General features: G+C 54.4%; 1 protein-coding gene across 1 annotated transcript in view; it reads right to left on the bottom strand.

The window, feature by feature from the left end:
* The window catches only part of LOC129195352 (M1-specific T cell receptor alpha chain-like), a 431139-nt gene extending 429504 nt beyond the window's left edge, over positions 1-1635 (bottom strand). The window contains exons 1-2 of the mRNA XM_054801303.1: positions 1584-1635; positions 935-1218 (exon numbers count right to left, since the gene is read on the bottom strand). Of these exons, the coding sequence (XP_054657278.1) occupies positions 935-1218; positions 1584-1635 (336 nt within the window). The remainder of the gene's footprint in view (positions 1-934; positions 1219-1583) is intronic.
* Between the last annotated feature and the right edge of the window lie 17871 nt (positions 1636-19506).

Genomic DNA, 19506 nt, shown 5'->3' on the forward strand with positions numbered 1-19506 from the left:
GTGAGGGCTGATGCCTGTTGCAACTCCTTCCATGTCTGGTAATTCCTGGGTGCGTTGGTTTCTTAATTACGCTATTACTAACTGCCTAATTGAAATGCCCAGGGAGCCTGTTTGTGTTAATAATAGCCTTGGGTTGAGATCCCTGTGCATGTCCTTGGGAAGGGAAAAAACACTGGGTGGGAGCTGCTAATGTGTTTGCACAAGGGAGCTGAGCTACGATGAGACATCCACGACGCTGAGCATCTCTCTCGAGCGTTTGGGTTCATGAAATGAACCGTGAAATCCCTGTGCCATGTCCTCATGTGAAGAACGTACAGCTGTCACTTTGCCTTCAAAAAAGGCAAAACCAGCTGAGCAGCCTTGGCAAGGGGAGGACAGAGGCAAGAGAAGAACCAGCCTGACACGGGCAGGATGGGAATCTGTGCCCTCTGAGATGCATTTCTGAGACAACGCTGGCAGCAGGCCTTTACGGACAGGCCAGAGGATGTCACGTTACCCAGAACGCTCTGAGCCCTTTCTGGGGAAGCAAGAGAGCCTCGTGGGACACACCCTACTGCCCTCCCTGCCTTGCAGGGACCGTGTCCGTCTGCATGTGTAGCGCTGAGCAAGCGTGGCTGTTTGCTGCCTCCAGGAGCACAGCTCCGCAGCAGCCATCAAGGAGAAGAGGTGCCGAGCGCAGGCACCGACTGCAAGGAGGAGGTGGTGCTGCCGGTGCCGGTGCCGGTCGGGCGGGGGAAGGGGCGCGGGGCCCGTGGCCGGGCGGGGCCGGGCGGGGCGAGGCGGCCCCGGCGGGCGGAGCGGCAGCGCCCCCTGGCGGGCCCGGCCGGGGCTGTCCCCCCGCCCCCGACACACACGCCCGGCCCCGCCCGCCGCCCTTCCTGCTTCGTGGTTCGTGCCCGGCCGCAGCCCCGGCTCCTCTCCCCGTGTCTCCCACGGCGCAGTAATACACCGCCGCGTCCCCGCGCCGGGGCCGGGCGAGCCACAGGGCGCTGGACCGGCGGTCTGCCGCCACCCACAGCCGCCCCGGCGGGTCCGGCACCTCTTTGGTCCCTTTATGACCGAACGTGAGGAATGCGGGGCCTCGGCCCGGGAGCTGACGGTACCAGTGGATGTAATCGTCGGTCTGTATGTTGGGGTGTGAGCAAGTGATGTTGATGCCGGTGCCCTCGGTGGTCTCTGCCGACGGCTCCTGCTGCACCTGGGCTCTGCCCACAGCCACTGCCAGAAAGGAGGAAAAAAAAAGAAAAAAACCTGAAAATCTGCTTTCTACGCAGCCCTGCCTGCTATTTCGCAGAACAAATCCTGCAGAAGCAGCCAGGACCATACAGAGATGATGAGGTGGAGGGTTTCCAGAGGCTCTCGACATGTGCAGTAATGGCAGTGCCCATTAAGAATTGGTGGAGAGATGAGTGTAGGAATGAGAGTTGGAAGGGGGGAGTCATTGAGGGGAGAAAGGAAGGAGAAGAAGGGAAGAGGAAGGGAGAAAGAGAGAAGCAGGAGGGCCAGAGGCGAGCCTCTTGCCCAGCGCCGGTCCCAAGCAGCCCCAGGTCCAGCGCCCCGCCACCACCGCCAGCCCCACGCACCCAGGAGCACCGCGGCCAGCCCCGCCAGCCCTGCGCCCCGGCACCGCCGCATCCCGCCGCTCTGCCGCCCGCGCCTCGCTGCCCCCCGCCAGCCCCGGCTCTCTGCTCCGCCCACGGTGCCTCCTCCCCTCTCCGCCTCCGCCAACTCCGCCCCGGGGCTGAGCCCTGCCGGGGAACGCGGCGCTGCCGAGCTCTGGTCCTCCCGCACCACCCGCCGCAGACCGAAGCGGGACGAGCCGCCGTCGCGGGGACATCCAGCGCTGCCGTAGCTCATGGAACCCGGCAACGGGTCGGGAGGTGCTGCTGCCCGGGGACAAGGCACCCCAAAACCACACCGACCCCGCCCCGGGGCCCCTCCGGCTGCTCCTGCCGCCCTTGCAGCCGCTGTCGCCGGCCGAGTGGCCCGTGACAGGTCGGCAGCGGCCCCGCGAGCAGCCGCTGGCAGCACGGAGCCAGCAGGAAGGCGGCGCCGCGGGACAGAGCGGCCGCAGCGGAGCTGCCCGCAGCGGCACTGGGTGTGCGGGAGTGCGGGCAGAGGCTGTCCCCGGCACGGGCACCTCGGCCACGGGGAAGGTGTTGCTGGCCAGCGGGAACCGCACAGCAACAGGGCGTGGCAGGACGTTTTGGAAGTGAAGTACCTGCTGGTTTTACAGCACTCTTATTTCCTCCAAGTGTCTCATTGGGAAACTGGGCATTTGAAACGACACCTGGAAGGAAAGGGCACGGGGTTCTGCTGGGTGCTCGCATCCATCAAGATGAAAGGAAAAGCAAGCTCTCAGGTCAAGTCTCCAGGGGATGCCATGCAGGTGTGGACTGTCAGGCACGAATGCAGGAGGAAGCAAGTGCTGAAGGGCAGTTCTCAGGGCAAGGAGGGCGAGCAGAGGAGGAGGTGGTGGGAGCAGGGGAGGTGGGACAAGTACAGGGGGAGGAGCTGAACCTCTGAGAGGACAAATCAGTGCTGCTGGGAGAGAAAGAGCACCTTTCTGGAGCCAGCTGGAGCCTTCCTGCCTCTCAAACACAAGAACAAACCCAGCCCTCCTTTCCAGCACTTTCTCAGGCAGCTTCTCTCCCCAGCTGGCATCATGACTCACAACTCCATGATCCTCCCTCCTCTTCCTCAGTCCACAGGTGTCTCATGTAGAGGGAGAATTCCTACTGACTCTAGCCCAGCCCCATCCTGCAAGACCACCTGGTGAGGTCAGCTTTCATCTCCTGATTCCTCAGGCTGAACAGGAGGGGATTCAACAGGGGCATCCTTGTGGTGCAAGAAGTCAGCAGCCATGCTGTGTGCAGGGTTCTGGGATCCTGTCCTCAGGTACTTGAGGCCACAGGCACAGAATTGGGGGCCATTACATTGAGGTAGGCAGTGCAGATGGAGAAGGTGTGACACTTGCCTAAGGCAGAGTCAGGACAGATGAGATGACACACCAACAGGAGGTGAGGATGGATACTGAAATGGGTCATAGTGATGAACCCCATGTCAAGGAAGACTGTAGACTCATAGAATGGTTTGGGATGGAAGGCACTGTAAAACTCATCCAGTTCCAACCCCCTGCCATGGGCAGGGACACCCTCCACGAGACCAGGTTGCCCAAAGCCCCATCCAACCTGGCCTTGAACACTTCCAGGGATGGGGCATCCACAGTCTTTCTGGGTAGCCTGTTCCAGTGCAAAAGTCAGTAGCCATGCTGTGCACAGTGTTCTGTGATCCCGTCCTCACGTACTTGAGACCTCCTCACCCACCTTGCCATCCCACGTACCCCTGTGCAACAGGTACCAGGCTCTGGCTGTGGAATAAACAAGAGGAGCTGGAGACGTGTGTGTGCCTGCAAGGCTATGACCCTATTGGCATTACAGAGACATGGTGGGATAGCTCCTATGACTGGAGTGTTGGGGTGGAAGGGTACAGGCTCTTTAGGAAGGACAGGCAGGGCAGACAAGGAGGGGGCGTCGCCCTCTATGTCATTGACCAGCTGGAGTGCATGGAGCTCCACCTGGGAAGGGATGAGGAGCTGACCAAGAGCCTATGGGTCAGGATTAAAGGGAGGGCTGGGGCAGGGGACATCACAGCGGGGGTCTGCTACAGGCCACCTGACCAGGGGGACTGAGCCAATGAAGCCTTCTATAGGCAGATAGGAGCAGCCTCACGCTCACAAGCCCTGGTCCTTATGGGGGACTTCAACCACCCTGTCATCTGCTGGAGGGACAATGCAGCTGAGTGCAAGCAATCCAGGAAGTTCCTGGAATGTGTCGATGCCAACTTTCTCCTCCAAGTGAGAGAGGAGCCCATGAGGAGAGGTGCCATGCTGGACCTTATTCTCACCAATAAGGAGGGCCTGGTAGGGGATGTGAAGCTCAAGGGCAGCCTTGGCTGCAGTGACCACGAAATGGTGGAATTCAGGATCCTCAGGCAGCGAGGAGGGCACGCAGCAAGCTCACTACCCTGGGCTTCAGGAGAGCAGACTTTGGCCTCTTCAGAGATCTGCTTGGTAGAATACCATGGGACAAAGCCCTGGAAGGAAGAGGGGCCCAAGACAGCTGGCTAATATTCAGGGGTCACCTCCTCCAAGCTCAGGAGCGATGCATCCCAAGAAAGAGGAAGTCAAGCAAAACCACCAAGAGGCCCCCGTGGATGAACAAGGAGCTCCTGGGCAAAGCCAAACAAAAAAAGGAAGCCTACAGAGGGTGGAAGCAAGGGCAGGTAGCCTGGGAAGAATACAGAGAAACTGTCCAAGCAGCCAGGGAGCAGGTTAGGAAAGCCAAATCCCTGATAGAAATTAGTCTAGCCGGGGATGTCAAGGACAACAAGAAAAGCTTCTATAGGTATGTTAGTGATAAAAGGAGGACGAGGGAAAATGTGGGTCCCCTTCGTAATGAAACGGGTGACCTGGTTCCCCAGGATATGGAGAAGGCTGAGGTACTCAGTGACTTCTTTGCCTCAGTCTTCACTGGCAAGTGCTTGAGCCACACTGCCCAGGTCACAGAAGGCAGGGACTGGGAGAATGCAGAACCGCCCACTGTAGGAGAAGATCAGGTTCGAGAATATCTAAGGAACCTGAAGGTGCACAAGTCCATGGGACCTGATGAGTTGCATCCGCAGGTCTTGAGGGAACTGGTGGATGAAGTGGCCAGGCCGCTCTTCATCATATTTGAGAAGTCCTGGCAGTCCAGCCAAGTTCCCGCCGACTGGAAGAGGGGGAACATAACCCCCATTTTTAAGAAGGGTAAAAAGGAAGACCCAGGGAACTACAGGCTGGTCAGTCTCACCTCCGTGCCTGGCAAGATCATGGAGCAGACCCTCCTGGAGACTATGCTCAGGCACGTGGAAGATAAGGAGGTGATTGGTGACAGCCAACATGGCTTCACTAAGGGCAAATCATGCCTGACGAATTTGGTGGCCTTCTGTGATGGGGTTACAGTGTTGGTGGATAAGGGACAGGCAGCTGACATCATCTACCTGGACTTGTGCAAGGCATTTGACACTGTCCCACAAGACATCCTTGTGTCTAAATTGGAGAGACATGAATTCGATGGATGGACCACTTGGTGGATAAGGAATAGGCTGGATGGTCGCACTCAAAGAGTTGTGGTCAATGGCTCAATGTCCAAGTGGAGATGAGTGACGAGTGGCATTTCTCAGGTGTTGGTACTGGGACCGGCACTGTTCAACATCTTTGTCAGCGACATGGACAATGGGGTCGAGTGCATCCTCAGCAAGTTTGCCGACGACACCAAGCTGTGTGGTGTGGTCGACATGCTGGAGGGAAGGGATGCCATCCAGAGGGACCTTGACAGGCTGGAGAGGTGGGCCCGTGCAAACTGCATGAAGTTCAACAAGGCCAAGTGCAAGGTCCTGCACATGGGTCGGCGCAATCCCAAGCACAATTATAGGCTGGGTGAGGAATGTATTAAAAGAAGCCCTGAGGTGAAGGACTTGGGGGTATTGATTGAGAAGCTCAACATGAGCTGGCAGTGTGCGCTTGCAGCCCAGAAAGCCAACCGTGTCCTGGGCTGCATCAAAAGAAGTGTGACCAGCAGGTCAAGGGAGGCGATCCTGCCCCTCTACTCCACTCTTGTGAGACCCCACCTGGAGTACTGCATCCAGCTCTGGGGGCCCCAGTACAGGAGTGACATTGAGCTGCTGGAGTGAGTCCAGAGGAGGGCCACGAAGCTGATCAGAGGGCTGGAGCACCTCTCCTATGAGGACAGGCTGAGAGAGTTGGGCTGGTTCAGCCTGGAGAAAAAAAGGCTGCCGGGACATCTAATTGTGGCCTTCCAGTACCTGAAGGGGGCCTACAGGAAAGATGGTGAGGGACTGTTTATCAGGGAGTGTACTGACAGGACAAGGGGTAATGGGTTTAAGCTGAAGGAGGGTCGATTGAGATTAGATGTTAGAAAGAAAGTCTTTACTGTGAGGGTGGTGAGGTACTGGCACAGGTTGCCCAGAGAGGTTGTGGAGGCCCCATCCCTGGAAGTGTTTAAGGCCAGGTTGGATGAGGCTTTGGGCAACATGGTCTAGTGAAGGGTGTCCCTGCCCATGGCAGAGGGGTTGGAACTAGATGATCTTTAAGGTCCCTTCCAACCCAAACCATTCTATGATTCTATGATTCTATAATTGGTGGCCACTACACTTCCTGTAGGCCTCTTTAGGTACTAGAAGGCTGCTATTTAGGTCTCCCCAGAGTCAGCTCTTCTCCAAGAAGAGCAGGCCCAGTTCTTTCAGCCTCTCCTCGCACATCATGTTTGCCAGCCCCCTTAATCTACTTGGTGGCCTTTGTTGGACTCACTTCACTCTGTCAATATCCTTCCTGGACCAGGGAGCCCCAACCTGGATGCAGTACTGCAGAGGTGGTCTCACAAGGGCCAGAGGGACAGGGTCACTTTCCTGCACCTGCTGGCCTCACTTTGACTAACACAGCTCAGGATGCAGTTGGTCCCGTTTGCTGCAAGGGCACACTGCTGTCTCCTGTTCAGCTGGGTGTCTCCTAAAACCACACATCCTTTTCTGTGCATCTGCTGCCAAGGCAGCCAGCCCCCAGCCTGCATGACCACATGGGCTGGTTCCTCCCTCAGGAGCAAAACCTTGCCCTTGCTCTTTTTGGCCTTTGTGAGCTTCCAGTCAGCCCATGTCTCCAGCTTGTCCAGGTCCTCTGAATAGGAGCCGTGTCCGACACGTACTACCCGTTCCTCTCCCCAGGTATTATCCACACACCTGCTGCTAATTCCCCACTGCCCATTACTCATGGTGTTCATGAAAACATGAAACACTATTGCTCCTGCTACTTTGTCTCTACTGCTAGACCCCAGTAATAAGGATTGGCCAGCTGGGCTTTGCACCATGGTCACAACTCTCTGAGCCTGGTAATCCAGCCAATTTCCCACACACCTTATCATACTCTTACTGTGTTTATTATTTCTCACTAATTTGATCATAAAGGAGTGAAGAATTGTGTCAAAGCTCTAAGTTGTAGGTACACTCCTCTCCTGCCCTACTCTGGTTCCACAGTGCCTGTGACCTCCTGAGAAAGCAATGAGGTTGGCCCTTGGCTACATGAGAGCCTCAGCTCAAAAGCAGCTCCATGGAGAGGGGAATCAGCCCTGGCTGAGCTCTCCCAGCAGAGCTCCCTGGCACTGATCTCATGAAGGTCACTAAAGGGGAGGAGAGAAGCCCTTGGCTGCACTGCGTGCAACTTAGACATGAGCTCAGGCTGACAGACATTCCGGAGGGGAGATGGGCTTCAGAAATTTACCCACTGTGCACAACAGCCCTTGTCAGAAAAGGGTCTGTTCTGGACATGACTGGGAGAGTAGCAAACTTTGGGAAACATGGCCTCAAACCTGATTCCACTCTTTTTCAATAATAAAATGAGATTCTAGTGCAGCGCATTAATGTCTTTGTAGGCTGAAGTCCAAAGTGGCCGTCAAGTCATTTGCTTTCCTGCGCAAGCCACAGGGTTGGTCCTTCCACTCACAGGAAGCAGTATCAGGCTTCACGTTCCTTTCATTCAGTACCTGTTTGATCCACAGTCTCAGTGCCTGCCTGGCACAGCATCGGCCTGATGAACTGCACAAGTACATTTGACATTGACATGGACATGAGAGAGGACCTGTGTCCCACCCCAGGCACCACCAAGACTGCAGTGGAAGCAGATCCACTCAGGGATGGCCAGCACATGGTCAGCAGCATTCGTCAGCCTTTCTACTTGCGCATAAAGCAAACCCCATCCTTTGGAACTCTTTATTGCTAGGGAGAGCACTGAATGTAGACTAAGGATTCAAGCTGGAGCGAAACCATCCTTGTTGGGGCCTGGAATCAGCAGCAGTGGAGTGTGAGCTTTGGAGAGGCTGGGAAAAGTGGTCTCAAGTGGCAGGGGCGGCATTTCAGGGCCTCTTCCCTGGACAGATCTCTAGCAGGCTGGTGCCATCGCCGTTCAGTCTGCACTCTGGCTCCTTCTGAGGCTGGGAATCTGCTGCTCTGTGGCGCTGATGGACAGAGCACTGGAGAGTGTCCCTGCCAAGAGCAGCGTATTCCCTTGTGATGAGGGACACCCAGGGACAACACCCCCCCCCCCCCCCATGCTTATTCACACCAGCACGGAATCATGCAGAGATTTGTGCTCCCACATGCATCCACACAAACCTGGCTGCATACAAGGACACACAAGACAAGAACACATGTAGGAACGCAACGAACCATGGACTCTGCTGAGGACCCCTGGGGACTGATGAGTGTTAGGCAGGATGGGGTCAAAACCTAGCAGCACAACCCACACACCTGGGGAGGCAAGAACAAGTGAGCATCAGAGTGAGCTGAGGAGGGAAGGAAAGAGATGGTGGTGGCACATGGTCATACAAGCCATCCCTTGGGGGTCCAGCTAAGGACGGCAGGAGCTTCTTCCTGAGAACAGCACTGCAAACAGTCCCAACACAGTGACGCAGGCTAACGTCACTTGTCTGCGCTGGACCCATCCAGCACTTGGGCTGAGCCTTCTGTCTGCACTGCTGCATTCCTGCCCTAGAAATCCTGGGGCCCTTCACCCCAGCGCTCAGAAGAAGCCTTCATCAGGGAATGGGCATGGCACAAACCTGGAAATGAAAAGGCAGCAGTGTTGGAAAAGAAAGCACAGCCCGTATCATTAGCTGTGATGTTTTGCATGCAAGATGAGCTTGTCAGAAAATTGTTACCTCTGCAAAGGGTGCCTCTGGTCCTGCAGCAACACAGGGCAGGTATAAAAGCCAGCCCAAGCCCCTGCTCTCTCATCCTCTTCTCCTGTCTCCTTCTCCTTGGGAACCAGGTGAGTCTGGAGCCCCTTCTCCTGCTCGTCCAAAGTGAGATCTCCACTTGATAGGCATCCCACCTGATACTGGCTCTGTCCAGCCCTGGAGTTTGGATCTTCTTGTCATGACAGAGGAAAGTGCAGAGACGGTTTCCTTACACAGAGCCTGGCACAAGACTGAGGTGGGTTTTGTATACACATTAGGAGAGACCCTGTCTGAGGCAGGCTGCTCTTTATAGGATGATGAAGACCGTGTGGTTCCTGGCACAGTTTCCGGCTCCCCACTCAGGAGTGGCCTTGGCTCCTTTGTGACACAGAAAATACAAGGCTGCTCCTCACCCACCCTTGTGCTCTGCTTCCTCCCCGCCCTCTCTTCCAGGTGCACCTCCACCCTTAGAGACATGTCCTGCTACAACCAGTGCCTGCCCTGCCGGCCATGTGGCCCGACCCCGCTGGCCAACAGCTGCAACGAGCCCTGTGTCAGGCAGTGCCAGAACTCCACCATCGTCATTGAGCCGCCTGCTGTGGTGGTGACCCTGCCCGGCCCCATCCTCAGCTCCTTCCCACAGAACACCGTTGTGGGCTCGTCCACCTCTGCTGCTGTTGGCAGCATCCTCAGCTGTGATGGAGTGCCCATCACCTCTGGGTGCTGTGACCTCTCTGGCATTTCCAGCCGCTATGGTGGCAGGAGGTGCCTCCTCTGAGAAAGATGCTAGAAACACCCCACTGAGAGACCCTGAGGAACTCAGAAGATGGTGCTGGGCAGAGGATTGAGATTTTGGATGTGTTTTCAGAATAGTGGCATGGCTGTGCCTCTCTTTCCCTTTTCTTTGGTTTGGTTCCCCTTGGCAGCAAAGTCCCACCACAGCCTGCTTGGTCAGAGCATCTGTCCCCACCTGTTGTGTAGATATTCGGACACCATGTAAGAACTTTTCCATGGCCAAGGACTGCAGACAATTGGCTGACCTTGGTGTGCCCCGCACTGCTGTCCATCACTTGGTGTGATATTGTTTCCCTCTTTTGACTCATTGAAGTTCTGCTGCATTCAAGCCTGGCTGCCTTGTGGTCCTTCCCTCTGTGGACACTCCCCATGCTGCCAAAGGAGAAGGGGGTTGCTCTGTGGTGGAGGAGGGTGAGGGCACAGTCTCCATTCACAGAGGAATGGGAGGTTGGGACAGCCTGCAGTGGCTCCTCTTTTGGGCACTGTCACTTGGAGCTGAGGAAGACATCCCTGCATGCTCTGCTGCCAGTGACCATCAGGCCTTACTTTGCTGTTTCTCTGCCCAGAAAGGCCCAGAAAGGCAGGATGCCCTGAGGAGTCAGCATCCCCATGAGCTCTTGAGGAAGGGCATTCTCCTTGCTATGGCTGGAGCTTCACTGGGGTTGCAGGAGGTGGTTGTGGGGCTCAGGAAGATGATTTGCTTTGCAGAATGGTACGAGTGGTAAAGCAGGGAACATCCCTTGGGACGGCCCATAGATGCTACTCCACCTTCATCTCCCCTCCACTGTCCAGTCTAGGGGTCATGGCCAGCATGCATGGGCAGGAGTAGCAGGGAAAAGTCGCCCATGATGCTGAATGCGTCGATGCTGGAAACTGGAGCTTAGCATGTGGGAGGTGAGGGCAGTCAGCACAGAAATAAGGTCAGTGGAATGGTGTCTTTCTGAGGGAGATCAAATTGCTCTGATACAGAGCTTGCAGGAGAACGTGAAGATCAGCAAGGACAAGGTTACTTGGTGCACTTCCCAAGAGAGCTGAAGGTGAAGGCAGAGCTCTTGACTGCTTCATGGGTCCCTCCAGAGAATTTGTGCTCAGGAATTGGCTGCCATTCTGAGGGGAGAGTATTTTTTACATGTCAATCTCAACCCTTCTGATGGGTGGAAATGTCTCTTGGCAGCCACTACAGTCTCATATCCTATTGCCTGCATGAAAAGTCTCGACAAAAGCGTAGAAATGGAAGGATGGAAATCCCAACACTGATGTCCTCCATCAAGAGGCAATTATGGCTCCTGAAGCATATCTCAGAATGACTGAAGGCCAAAGATTCTGTATCTCTTCTCAAGTGCCTTCCTTCCAAAGATGCTGGAGAACTTCCTCAGGTCAGAGGGCATACCCATCTCCTTCCACAGCTGCATGGCCCAGCTGTACTCCTCTCCGTTGCTGGGCAGGGACCAATTCTTCCTCTACCCTCGCATGTCCCATGGCCACTGCTTGGCTGTCTGGCCATGGCTTGTGCTGGCACTTCTGACAACAAGGCCATGATCATCTTCTGTATTGGTGGTGTGGCCCTTGCCTGCTTCCTCTTCATCCTCACTTTTTACAGGTGCAGAGCGAGAAGCATCCTGCTACTCTGCTGTGTGGAAGGCAAGTGCAGAGTTGTCTCAACACATGCTTCCCGTTTCACTGTTGTGGCCTGTTTCTATGGCCTGTGTGCCTTCACCTACATGCAAAGTGACCTCAAAATGGTCACTAGACAGAGCAGTGGCAGTTGTTTACATGGCTCTCACTCTGCTGCTGAATGCCTTGGTTTACAGCCTGAGAAAGAAGGATGTGAAAGCTCCCGGTATTTGTTCACATGCAATAAACAACTGGTATGGTTTTAGTGTTTGACAGTTCAAATGAGGAATAGAGCTGTTTCCTCTGAAGAAAAAATACCCAAACCCTCAACTGTCAACTCTTCTGTGGATGGGATCTGCACAGTGCCTGTGCCTTGGTGAGAGGGCAACAGTGTTCTACGCTTCTGTGGGAGTGACTGAGCACTGGAATAGGTGGCTGAGTTTCCCTCCTTAGAGATGCTCAAGAACCACCTACACACGATCCTGGGCAACTGGCAATAGGTGGCCCTGCTTGAGCAAGTGGGGGTGGGCCAGATGACCTCCAGGGGTCCCTTCCAACATTCAGCATTGTGAGCACAACTGATGTAGAGCAGCTCAGGGTGCCCAGCATCTGAGGGGATGTAAAGTTAGGTGGTTAAAGACCCCCAGAGCCAACCTGGGGCACCTGCTGATCCCTCTCCCTCTGTGGGACTGGCAGATGTATGCCTTGTGCGATCTCCACTGTGGACAATGGGCACAGACTGGTGCTGTCCCTGCACCGGCAGCCTCCTCTACAATTGAACTTGTTTCCCCCTTCACAGTCATTAAAGTTTTCTGCATCACAGCTTCTGCCTCCACACAATCCTTTTCTTGGAGGACATTGTCTCGTGTTTCCAAGGATGACAGGCTTTGCCTTGGGTGGTGGGGGAGAAGGGGAGGACACAAGCAGACTTTTCACCATTCCCAGGGCAATGGGAGGGTTGGACACAAGGCAGTGGGGCCTTTCCAGTCGCTGTCCCTCCGAGCTGAGGAAGACATACTCAGCTCCTCCACAGCCAGTGGTGATCAGGCCCTACATTCTGGTGTCTCTGCTCCGATATGGCCCCTTGGCCTCAGAGCCATCTCCTGCAGATGCAGAGCCCAATCACTGCTATCCCCCAGTGAGGAGCCCAGCACTGCTGGAGGCTCGGAGAGGTCAAGAAGGGAATTCCACCTCTACACCCTATACACCCTCCACCCCCTAAAGAGTTCCCTGCACAGCCCCGCAGGTACACAGATGTGCAGGGCTAAGGCCACTCACAGGTTGCTGTTGAAATCAGCCTGGCCAGGCCGCACACCAGGGCCCTCATGCGTCTCACACACACGCAGCTTCCATTAGACAGGGCGCCCCAACAACAGCAGCCAGTGCCCAACCCCACACAGCTGTTCTGTGGTGCCTGGCCTTCCCCCAGGCATACAATCGCAGAATCGTTTAGGTTGCAAAAGAACTTTAAGATCATCAGTTCCAACCATTAACCTGGCGTTGCCAAGTCTACCGCTAAACCATGTCCCTACGCGCCACATCTACACCTCTTTTAAATACTTCCAGGGATGGTGACCCACTCGTGGGCAGCCTGTTCCAATGCTTGATAACCCTTTTGGTGAATAAATTTTTCCTAACATCCAATCTAAACCTCCCCTGGTGCAACTTGAGTCCATTTTCTCCTGTCCTATCACTAGCTACTTGGGAGAAGAGACCGACACCCACCTGACTACAACATCCTTTCAGACAGTTATAGAGAGCAATAAGGTCTCCCCTCAACCTCCTTTTCACCAGACTGCACAACCCCAGTTCTCTCAGCCGCTCCTCAGCAGACTTGTGCTCTAGACCCTTCTCCAGTGTTGGTGCTCTTCTTTGGACATGCTCCAGCACCTCAATGTCTTTCCTGTAGTGAGAGACTCAAAAGTGAATGCAGTACTAGAGGTGCGACCTCACCAGGGCCTCACCAGGTCCAAGTCAGTGTCACCTCTGTGCCTGGCAAGATCGTGGAGCAGATCCTCCTGGAAAGGTATGCTAAGGCACATGGAAAATAAAGAGGTGATTGGTGACAGCCAACATGGCTTCACTAAGGGCAAATCATGCCTGACAAATTTGGTGGCCGCCTACGACGGGGTTACAGCGTTAGTGGATAAGGGAAGAGTGACAGACGTCATCTACCTGGACTTGTGCAAGGCATTTGACACTGTCCCGCATGACATCCTTGCCTCAAAATTGGAGAGACATGGATTCGATGGATGGACCACTCAGTGGATAAGGAATTGGCTGGATGGTCACACTCAAAGAGTTGTGGTCAATGGCTCAGTGTCCAAGTGGAGAACAGTGAGGAGTGGTGTTCCTCAGGGGTCGGTACCGGGACTAGCGCTGTTTAACATCTTTGTCAGTGACAAGGACAGTGGGATCGATCAAAAATAGCGTGGTCAGCAGGTGGAGGGCGGTGAGTCTGCCCCTCTACTCTGCTCCTGTAAGACCCCTCCTGGGGTATTGCATCCAGTTCTAGGGTCTCCAGTACAAGAAAGACACTGAGCTCTTGGAGCAAGTCCAGAGGAGGCCACAAAGATGATCAGAGGGCTGGAGCACCTCTCCTATGAGGACAGGCTCAGAAAGTTGGGATTGTTCAGCCTGGAGAAGAGAAGGCTCCGGGGAGACCTAATCGTGGCCCTCCAGTACCTAAAGGGGGCCTACAGGAAAGATGGAGAGGGACTGTTTATCAGAGAATGTAGTGATAGGACAAGGGCTAATGGGTTTAAACTAAAAGAGGGTAGATTTAGATTGGATGTTAGGAAGAAATTTTTTACTGTGAGGGTGGTAAGGCACTGGAACAGGTTGCCCAGAGAGGTTGTGGATGCCCCTTCCTTGGAAGTGTTTAAGGCCAGGTCAGATGGGGCTTTGGGCAACCTGGTCTCGTGGAAGGTGTCCCTGCCCATGGCAGGGGGGTTGGAACTACCTGATCTTTGAGGTCCCTTCCAACCCAAAGCATTCTATGATTCTCAGAAATCCATGAGCCCTGATGGGATGCACCCACAAGTGCCAAGGGAGCTGGCAGGTGTTATTGCTATGCCACTCTCCATCATCTTTGAAAGGTCATGGAGATCAGGAGAGGTGCCTGAGGACTAGAGGAAAGCCAGTGTCACTCTGGTCTCCAAAGAGGGCAAGAAGGAGGACCCGGGAAACGACAGGCCAGACTGCCTGACTTCCATCCCTGGAAAGGTGATGGAACAGCTCATTCTGGGGGTCATCAATAAGCATGTGGAGGAGAAGGTGGTTATCAGGAGTGGTGAACATGGATTCACCATGGGGAAATCATGCCTGACCAATCTGATAGCCTTCTGGGTGGACGAGGGGAGAGCAGTAGGTGTTGTCTACCTTGACTTCAGTAAGGCTTTTGACACCATCTCCCATGACATCCTCGTAGGCAAGCTTAGGAAGTGTGGGTGGGATGAGTGGTGAGTGAGGTGGGTAGAGAACTGGCTGAATGGCAGAGCTCAGAGGATTGTGATAAGTGGCACAGAATCTCGTTGGAAGCCTGTAGCTAGCGGTGTGCCCCAGGGGTCAGTACTGGGTCCAGTCTTGTTCAATATACTCATCAATGACCTGGACGAGGGGACAGAGTGTACCCTCAGCAAGCTTGCGATGATTCTGAACTGGGAGGAGTGGCCGACACACCAGAAGGCTGTGCTGCCATTCAGCGAGATCTGGACAGGCAAGAGAGTTGGGTGGGGAGGAACCTAATGAAATTCAATAAGGGCAAGTGTAGGGTCCTGGACCTAGGGAGGAACAAGCCCAGGCACCAGTACAGGTTAGGGGTTGACCTGCTGGGAAGCAATGCTGCGGAGAAGGACCTGGGAGTCCCGGTGGACAACAAGTTAACCATGAGCCAGCAATGAGCCCTTGAAGCCAAGGCGGCCAACAGTATCCTAGGGTGCATTAAGAAGAGTGTGGCCAGCAGGTTGAGGGAGGTTTTCCTCCCCCTCTACTCTGCCTTGGTGAGTCCACATCTGGAATACTGTGTGCAGTGCTGGGCTCCACAGTTCAAGAAAGACAGGAAGCTACTGGAGAGAGTCCAGTGGAGGGGTACAAAGATGATGAGGAGACTGGAGCATCTCTCTTATGAGGAAAGGCAGAGAGAGCTGGGTCTGATTAGCCTGGAGAGGAGAAGACTGAGAGGTCTTCTAAATGCTTCTAAATATCTAGAGGGCAGGTGTCAAGAGGATGGGGCCAGACTCTTTTCAGTCGCGCCCAGAGACACGAGAAGGGGCAGCGGGCACAAACTGGAACACGGACTAGACGATCTCCAGAGATGCCTTCCAACCCCTACCGTTCTGTGATTCTGTGATTCTGTACCTGGGTGTGCATGCTCATGTATTTTTATGTGTGCTGACATGTGAGTGAAGGGAGGATGGAGTTCCTGGCCATCCTCGTTCAGAGAGATTGAGCATCTCTGACTCTCCTTGCAATGTAAGGCTGGATGGGATCAGCCTGAAAGCATGGGTCATGCCTGCCTTTCCCTCCTTCTGCTCTGTCCTTGCTCTCTCCTCTCCATGTTGGCTTCTCATCCCCTTTGGTCTACCCAGGCCAGCCTAGGAGGGACCTGCAGCACCCCTGCCTCCTCAGGGCAAGCCGAGGGACATCCTGCAGGAACTCTGCTACAGCCAAAGGATACCTAATCTTGACTGTGCCCGGTGCTCTCTTCACGGTGGCACAACTCTCATACTAACTTCATTGTTGTCTTTTGTGGCATGAAAGTGTTGCTGCAGCCCAGCCTCTTTCTGTGTTGTCCTTCCCTCTCTGGACACTGTCCCAAGCGCTCAGTGAGCAAGGTGTAAGTCTAGGGTGGGGTGCTCAGAGTGGAGGCAAAAGGGGACTCTTCACTGTTTGCAGAGTACGGGGAGTGTGGGATACAGTGCTGTCGGCCCTTTTAAGGCACTGTTCCTGGGAACTGAGGAAGGCTGCTCCAGAGCCAGTGGCCTGCCATGCTTTGCCTCTCCCTAGAAATGCCCTCTTGAGCATGTCCTGTGGTTGGGGAGCCTGATCAGTGGTGACCTCGAGTGAGCAGCCATGGGACTGCAGTATGGCAGTGGGAGGCTGGCAGTCTCCTCTTGGGCATGGATGTGCCTCCTAGTCTGCATGGAGGTCTGCTAGGAGGTAGCTCAGCAGGTGACCTTGAAGGCTAGCACAATTTTCTGTGCAGAGGGGAGAGGGAAGCAGGAGAGAGGCACAGCAGGAAGAGAGGCTGGGGCTGCTGCCTGTGTGACCCAAGGGTGGCCAGAAGCTTTCCAAATGACTGCTTTGATGCACAGAGGGGTTGGACACCACCTTCCCCCCCCGTGGAAGGGGACCTACTGAACTGCTGCAGCAAAGTGTTGAACTTGCTGAAACACCTCTGCCCAAGGCCTTGCTCAAGGGTTGGTTTGGCAGCAGACGCTCGAACCCACTTTCTGAGCCCACACATCTTCAAACTCCTCACAAGAGGAGGAAGGCAAAGCTACTGAGAGGGGAGGCAACTAGTTCAACACAGACATGTGAACTGAAACACTGACACGCTGATACAGAGTCTCTTCCTTGCAGCTGCTCTTTGTGGGGTGGGAGGTTGGCTTTTGAAGAGAATACCTTTACCGGCAAATAACCTGGGAGCAACTTCATTGGTTCAAGCTCTTTTCAGTGTGCAGACCTCAACATTTGCAGCCTGCAGGAATCTGGGCTGGAAGCAGACACACAATCCTCTGCTGCGGTATTGTTTCTTGCACAGGAGCTGGGAGGGCTGGTTACAGATCCCCAGGTCTCCCTGAAGGAGATCACAGCACCCACCAGGGAGGTAGTCATGCACTCTTTCTTTCTACCAGTGGGGTAGATGAGACACCTGCTGATATGAGGCTGAGGCTGGGGCTGTCTCCTCAGAGAGCACAGGGGAATTGAGGGCCCATGGATGCCCCATGCTGGGAGCTGCCTGGGTCGAGTTTTTCTTTGTCTGCATTTGTTCTGGTTTATCATTAGTCATGCAGATAGGAGAAGGCAAAGATACAGCAGCTCTTTACATCAACTGCCATGGCTGAAATTCAGGAGGGAAATAATGTAATGGAAGCAGCTTTAAGGTGTCTCTGTCTCGAGACAAGAGAAACCCAGTTGCCGTTGGGGAGGATGGATGAGCCTCCTGTGCTTAACAGTGGTCAGGATGAACAAACTGATAATAATTAAATGCAGTGGCTCACATATGTGCAGCTTGTACTTTACCAGATAGCAGAGCTTGCTGTGTATATTTACATCACTGACAATAAGAAGACTTCATCTTCATGTAGTGTGCTGTGGGAATATTTAAGAGCCCGTCTGCATAAACTGATGTCTGGAATGGACAGGAAACATTACATTGTGGACTCGACTTCCTCCAGCCACAGGAAGCTGTGTATTCCTTGTGGTAATGGGAAACATGGTGATACGGGCACTGCGCTTGGGGCCAGCGCCGTGTGACATGAGACCAGCTGGGGAGCTTGGCCTCTCCTCTGCTGGTACCAGGGAGAGCCTCAAATGTAGGAGGTCTGGTAGGTGCAGCTTGTTTGGAAGGTGTCTTTTTTCTTCTTCACTGTGACTTGTCCTTCTTGCTGGGTGATGGTGGTCTGCCCCATGGTGCCTGGAAGAAAGTGAAGGTCAGCAGCTCTGCAGGGAAAGGCTTCAGGAAGCAAGCCAGGAGAGAATGCAAACCCCTGGTGGAGAAGGCTCGCTGTCCTTTGCCCTGCAGGAAAATCCTGGGGCCTGGGGACAGCCAGCTGGAGAGTAATTTCGGGCAGGAGGTCAGAGCTCTCAGGCCACCATAGACCCTGAGGAGAGCTGTGCTGTGTCCCTGCTAATCATTCCTACTCCTGCTCCTACTGCCCAGAGGACCAAGGAACAGGCTGTAACACTTGGCCTTTCTGTGCTGGGACCAGCAGCCCTCACACATGTTGAGGAGCCCACGGAGCTCTGGCAAAAAGATTCATCCTGCTTCCCTATCCCCGTCACCTCTGAAGGGTCCTAGCTCCCTGAGCACATGCAATACTAAGCTTGAAAAGAGGGAGCCCTGGCTGTGTTGCCAAGCAGGAGGAAACTGGAAGCCATGTCAGGTATGTGCCAGCCAGGAGGCAGAGTGGGACACGCTGTTAATGTCAATGGGATGAGAGCTTAAAAGTCCCTGGGATAGCTTTGACAGGATTTGCTCACTTGCATTGGAAAGGGAGAAATGTGGGGCTGCGGAGAGAGCTGAGATCTCCTCTGGTGACAGCAGGTGGATCAGAAGACAGAAGCAGAGAGAGGTGGTTTGAAAGGGAGAGAAAAGGTGGTGAAGTGGTCTGAAGTACCTCTCCTCTCTCTTCTAAGTTTGTTTCCAATAGTAAGAGCATCTTGACGGAACTGGTGCAAAACCACAAGTGTGAGGCAACATTTCCCATTTGGGAGGCCACAGGTTTCTTCCTCAATGAGGTTCCACATCTCCCCCTGGGGTCCTTAGCTCTCTGGGGACACTGCTATTTCTTCTGGGAAAAGAAGGCTCTCCTGTTTCTCTCACGTCTCCCCTTTCTTTCCTCAGCTGCCTGGGAATAAGTCCTCTCCCCCAAATCCCCCACGACAGGAGAGGAGCCCTGCTCTGCAGCAGCCCAGGGCCTCTGGCTGTGTCTTGTTCTGCTGGGATAACACACAGTGCGAGAGAGGAAAGGGGGTCTGCCACAACCACAGAGATGACAAGGACAACCTACTTCTACTCCAGGGGAAAGGGTGAGGGGTCAGCAGGGAACAGGGTGAGGGATCAGGGGGCCACCCCCTACTCCCAGGGAGCACATGGGGCACCCACTGGAGTGCTGCACTGTGAAGGATGGAGATAGCAATAGCCCTGCAGCCCAGAGCTGAAAGGGCATGTGAAGGGGTGGGGTACTGCAGATGGGGTACCCTACTACCACGTCCTTTCCAGGTTAACTCCAAACTGATCCCATGCACCAGGCATGTCAGAGAGAACAAACTGTTCCTTCTTGTTAAATTAATGTGACCTGGGTAGGCACAGACCTGGGCTGTGCTGAGCTGTATATATCTCTTGGCAAATTTGGCAACGTTGCCACCAACATGTCCTTGTCTTGATCTGGGAGGGAAGCACCATGCTTTCGTATAAATGTCCTTTTGCTCAGCAGTAGAAATAAGGAGTGATTTATTTCTAAGAAAATCCCATGAAAACTCAAAAGACAACAATGCCAGCGAGTCTCAGCAAGGGCAGGATTTGCACTATGTGCTGAACCCCAGCTCATTAAGAGAGAGCCTCCTTGGTTTCAGTTTGTGCCAA

Source organism: Grus americana, chromosome 22, assembly GCF_028858705.1.
Source record: "Grus americana isolate bGruAme1 chromosome 22, bGruAme1.mat, whole genome shotgun sequence".
Classification (NCBI taxonomy): Eukaryota; Metazoa; Chordata; class Aves; order Gruiformes; family Gruidae; genus Grus; species Grus americana.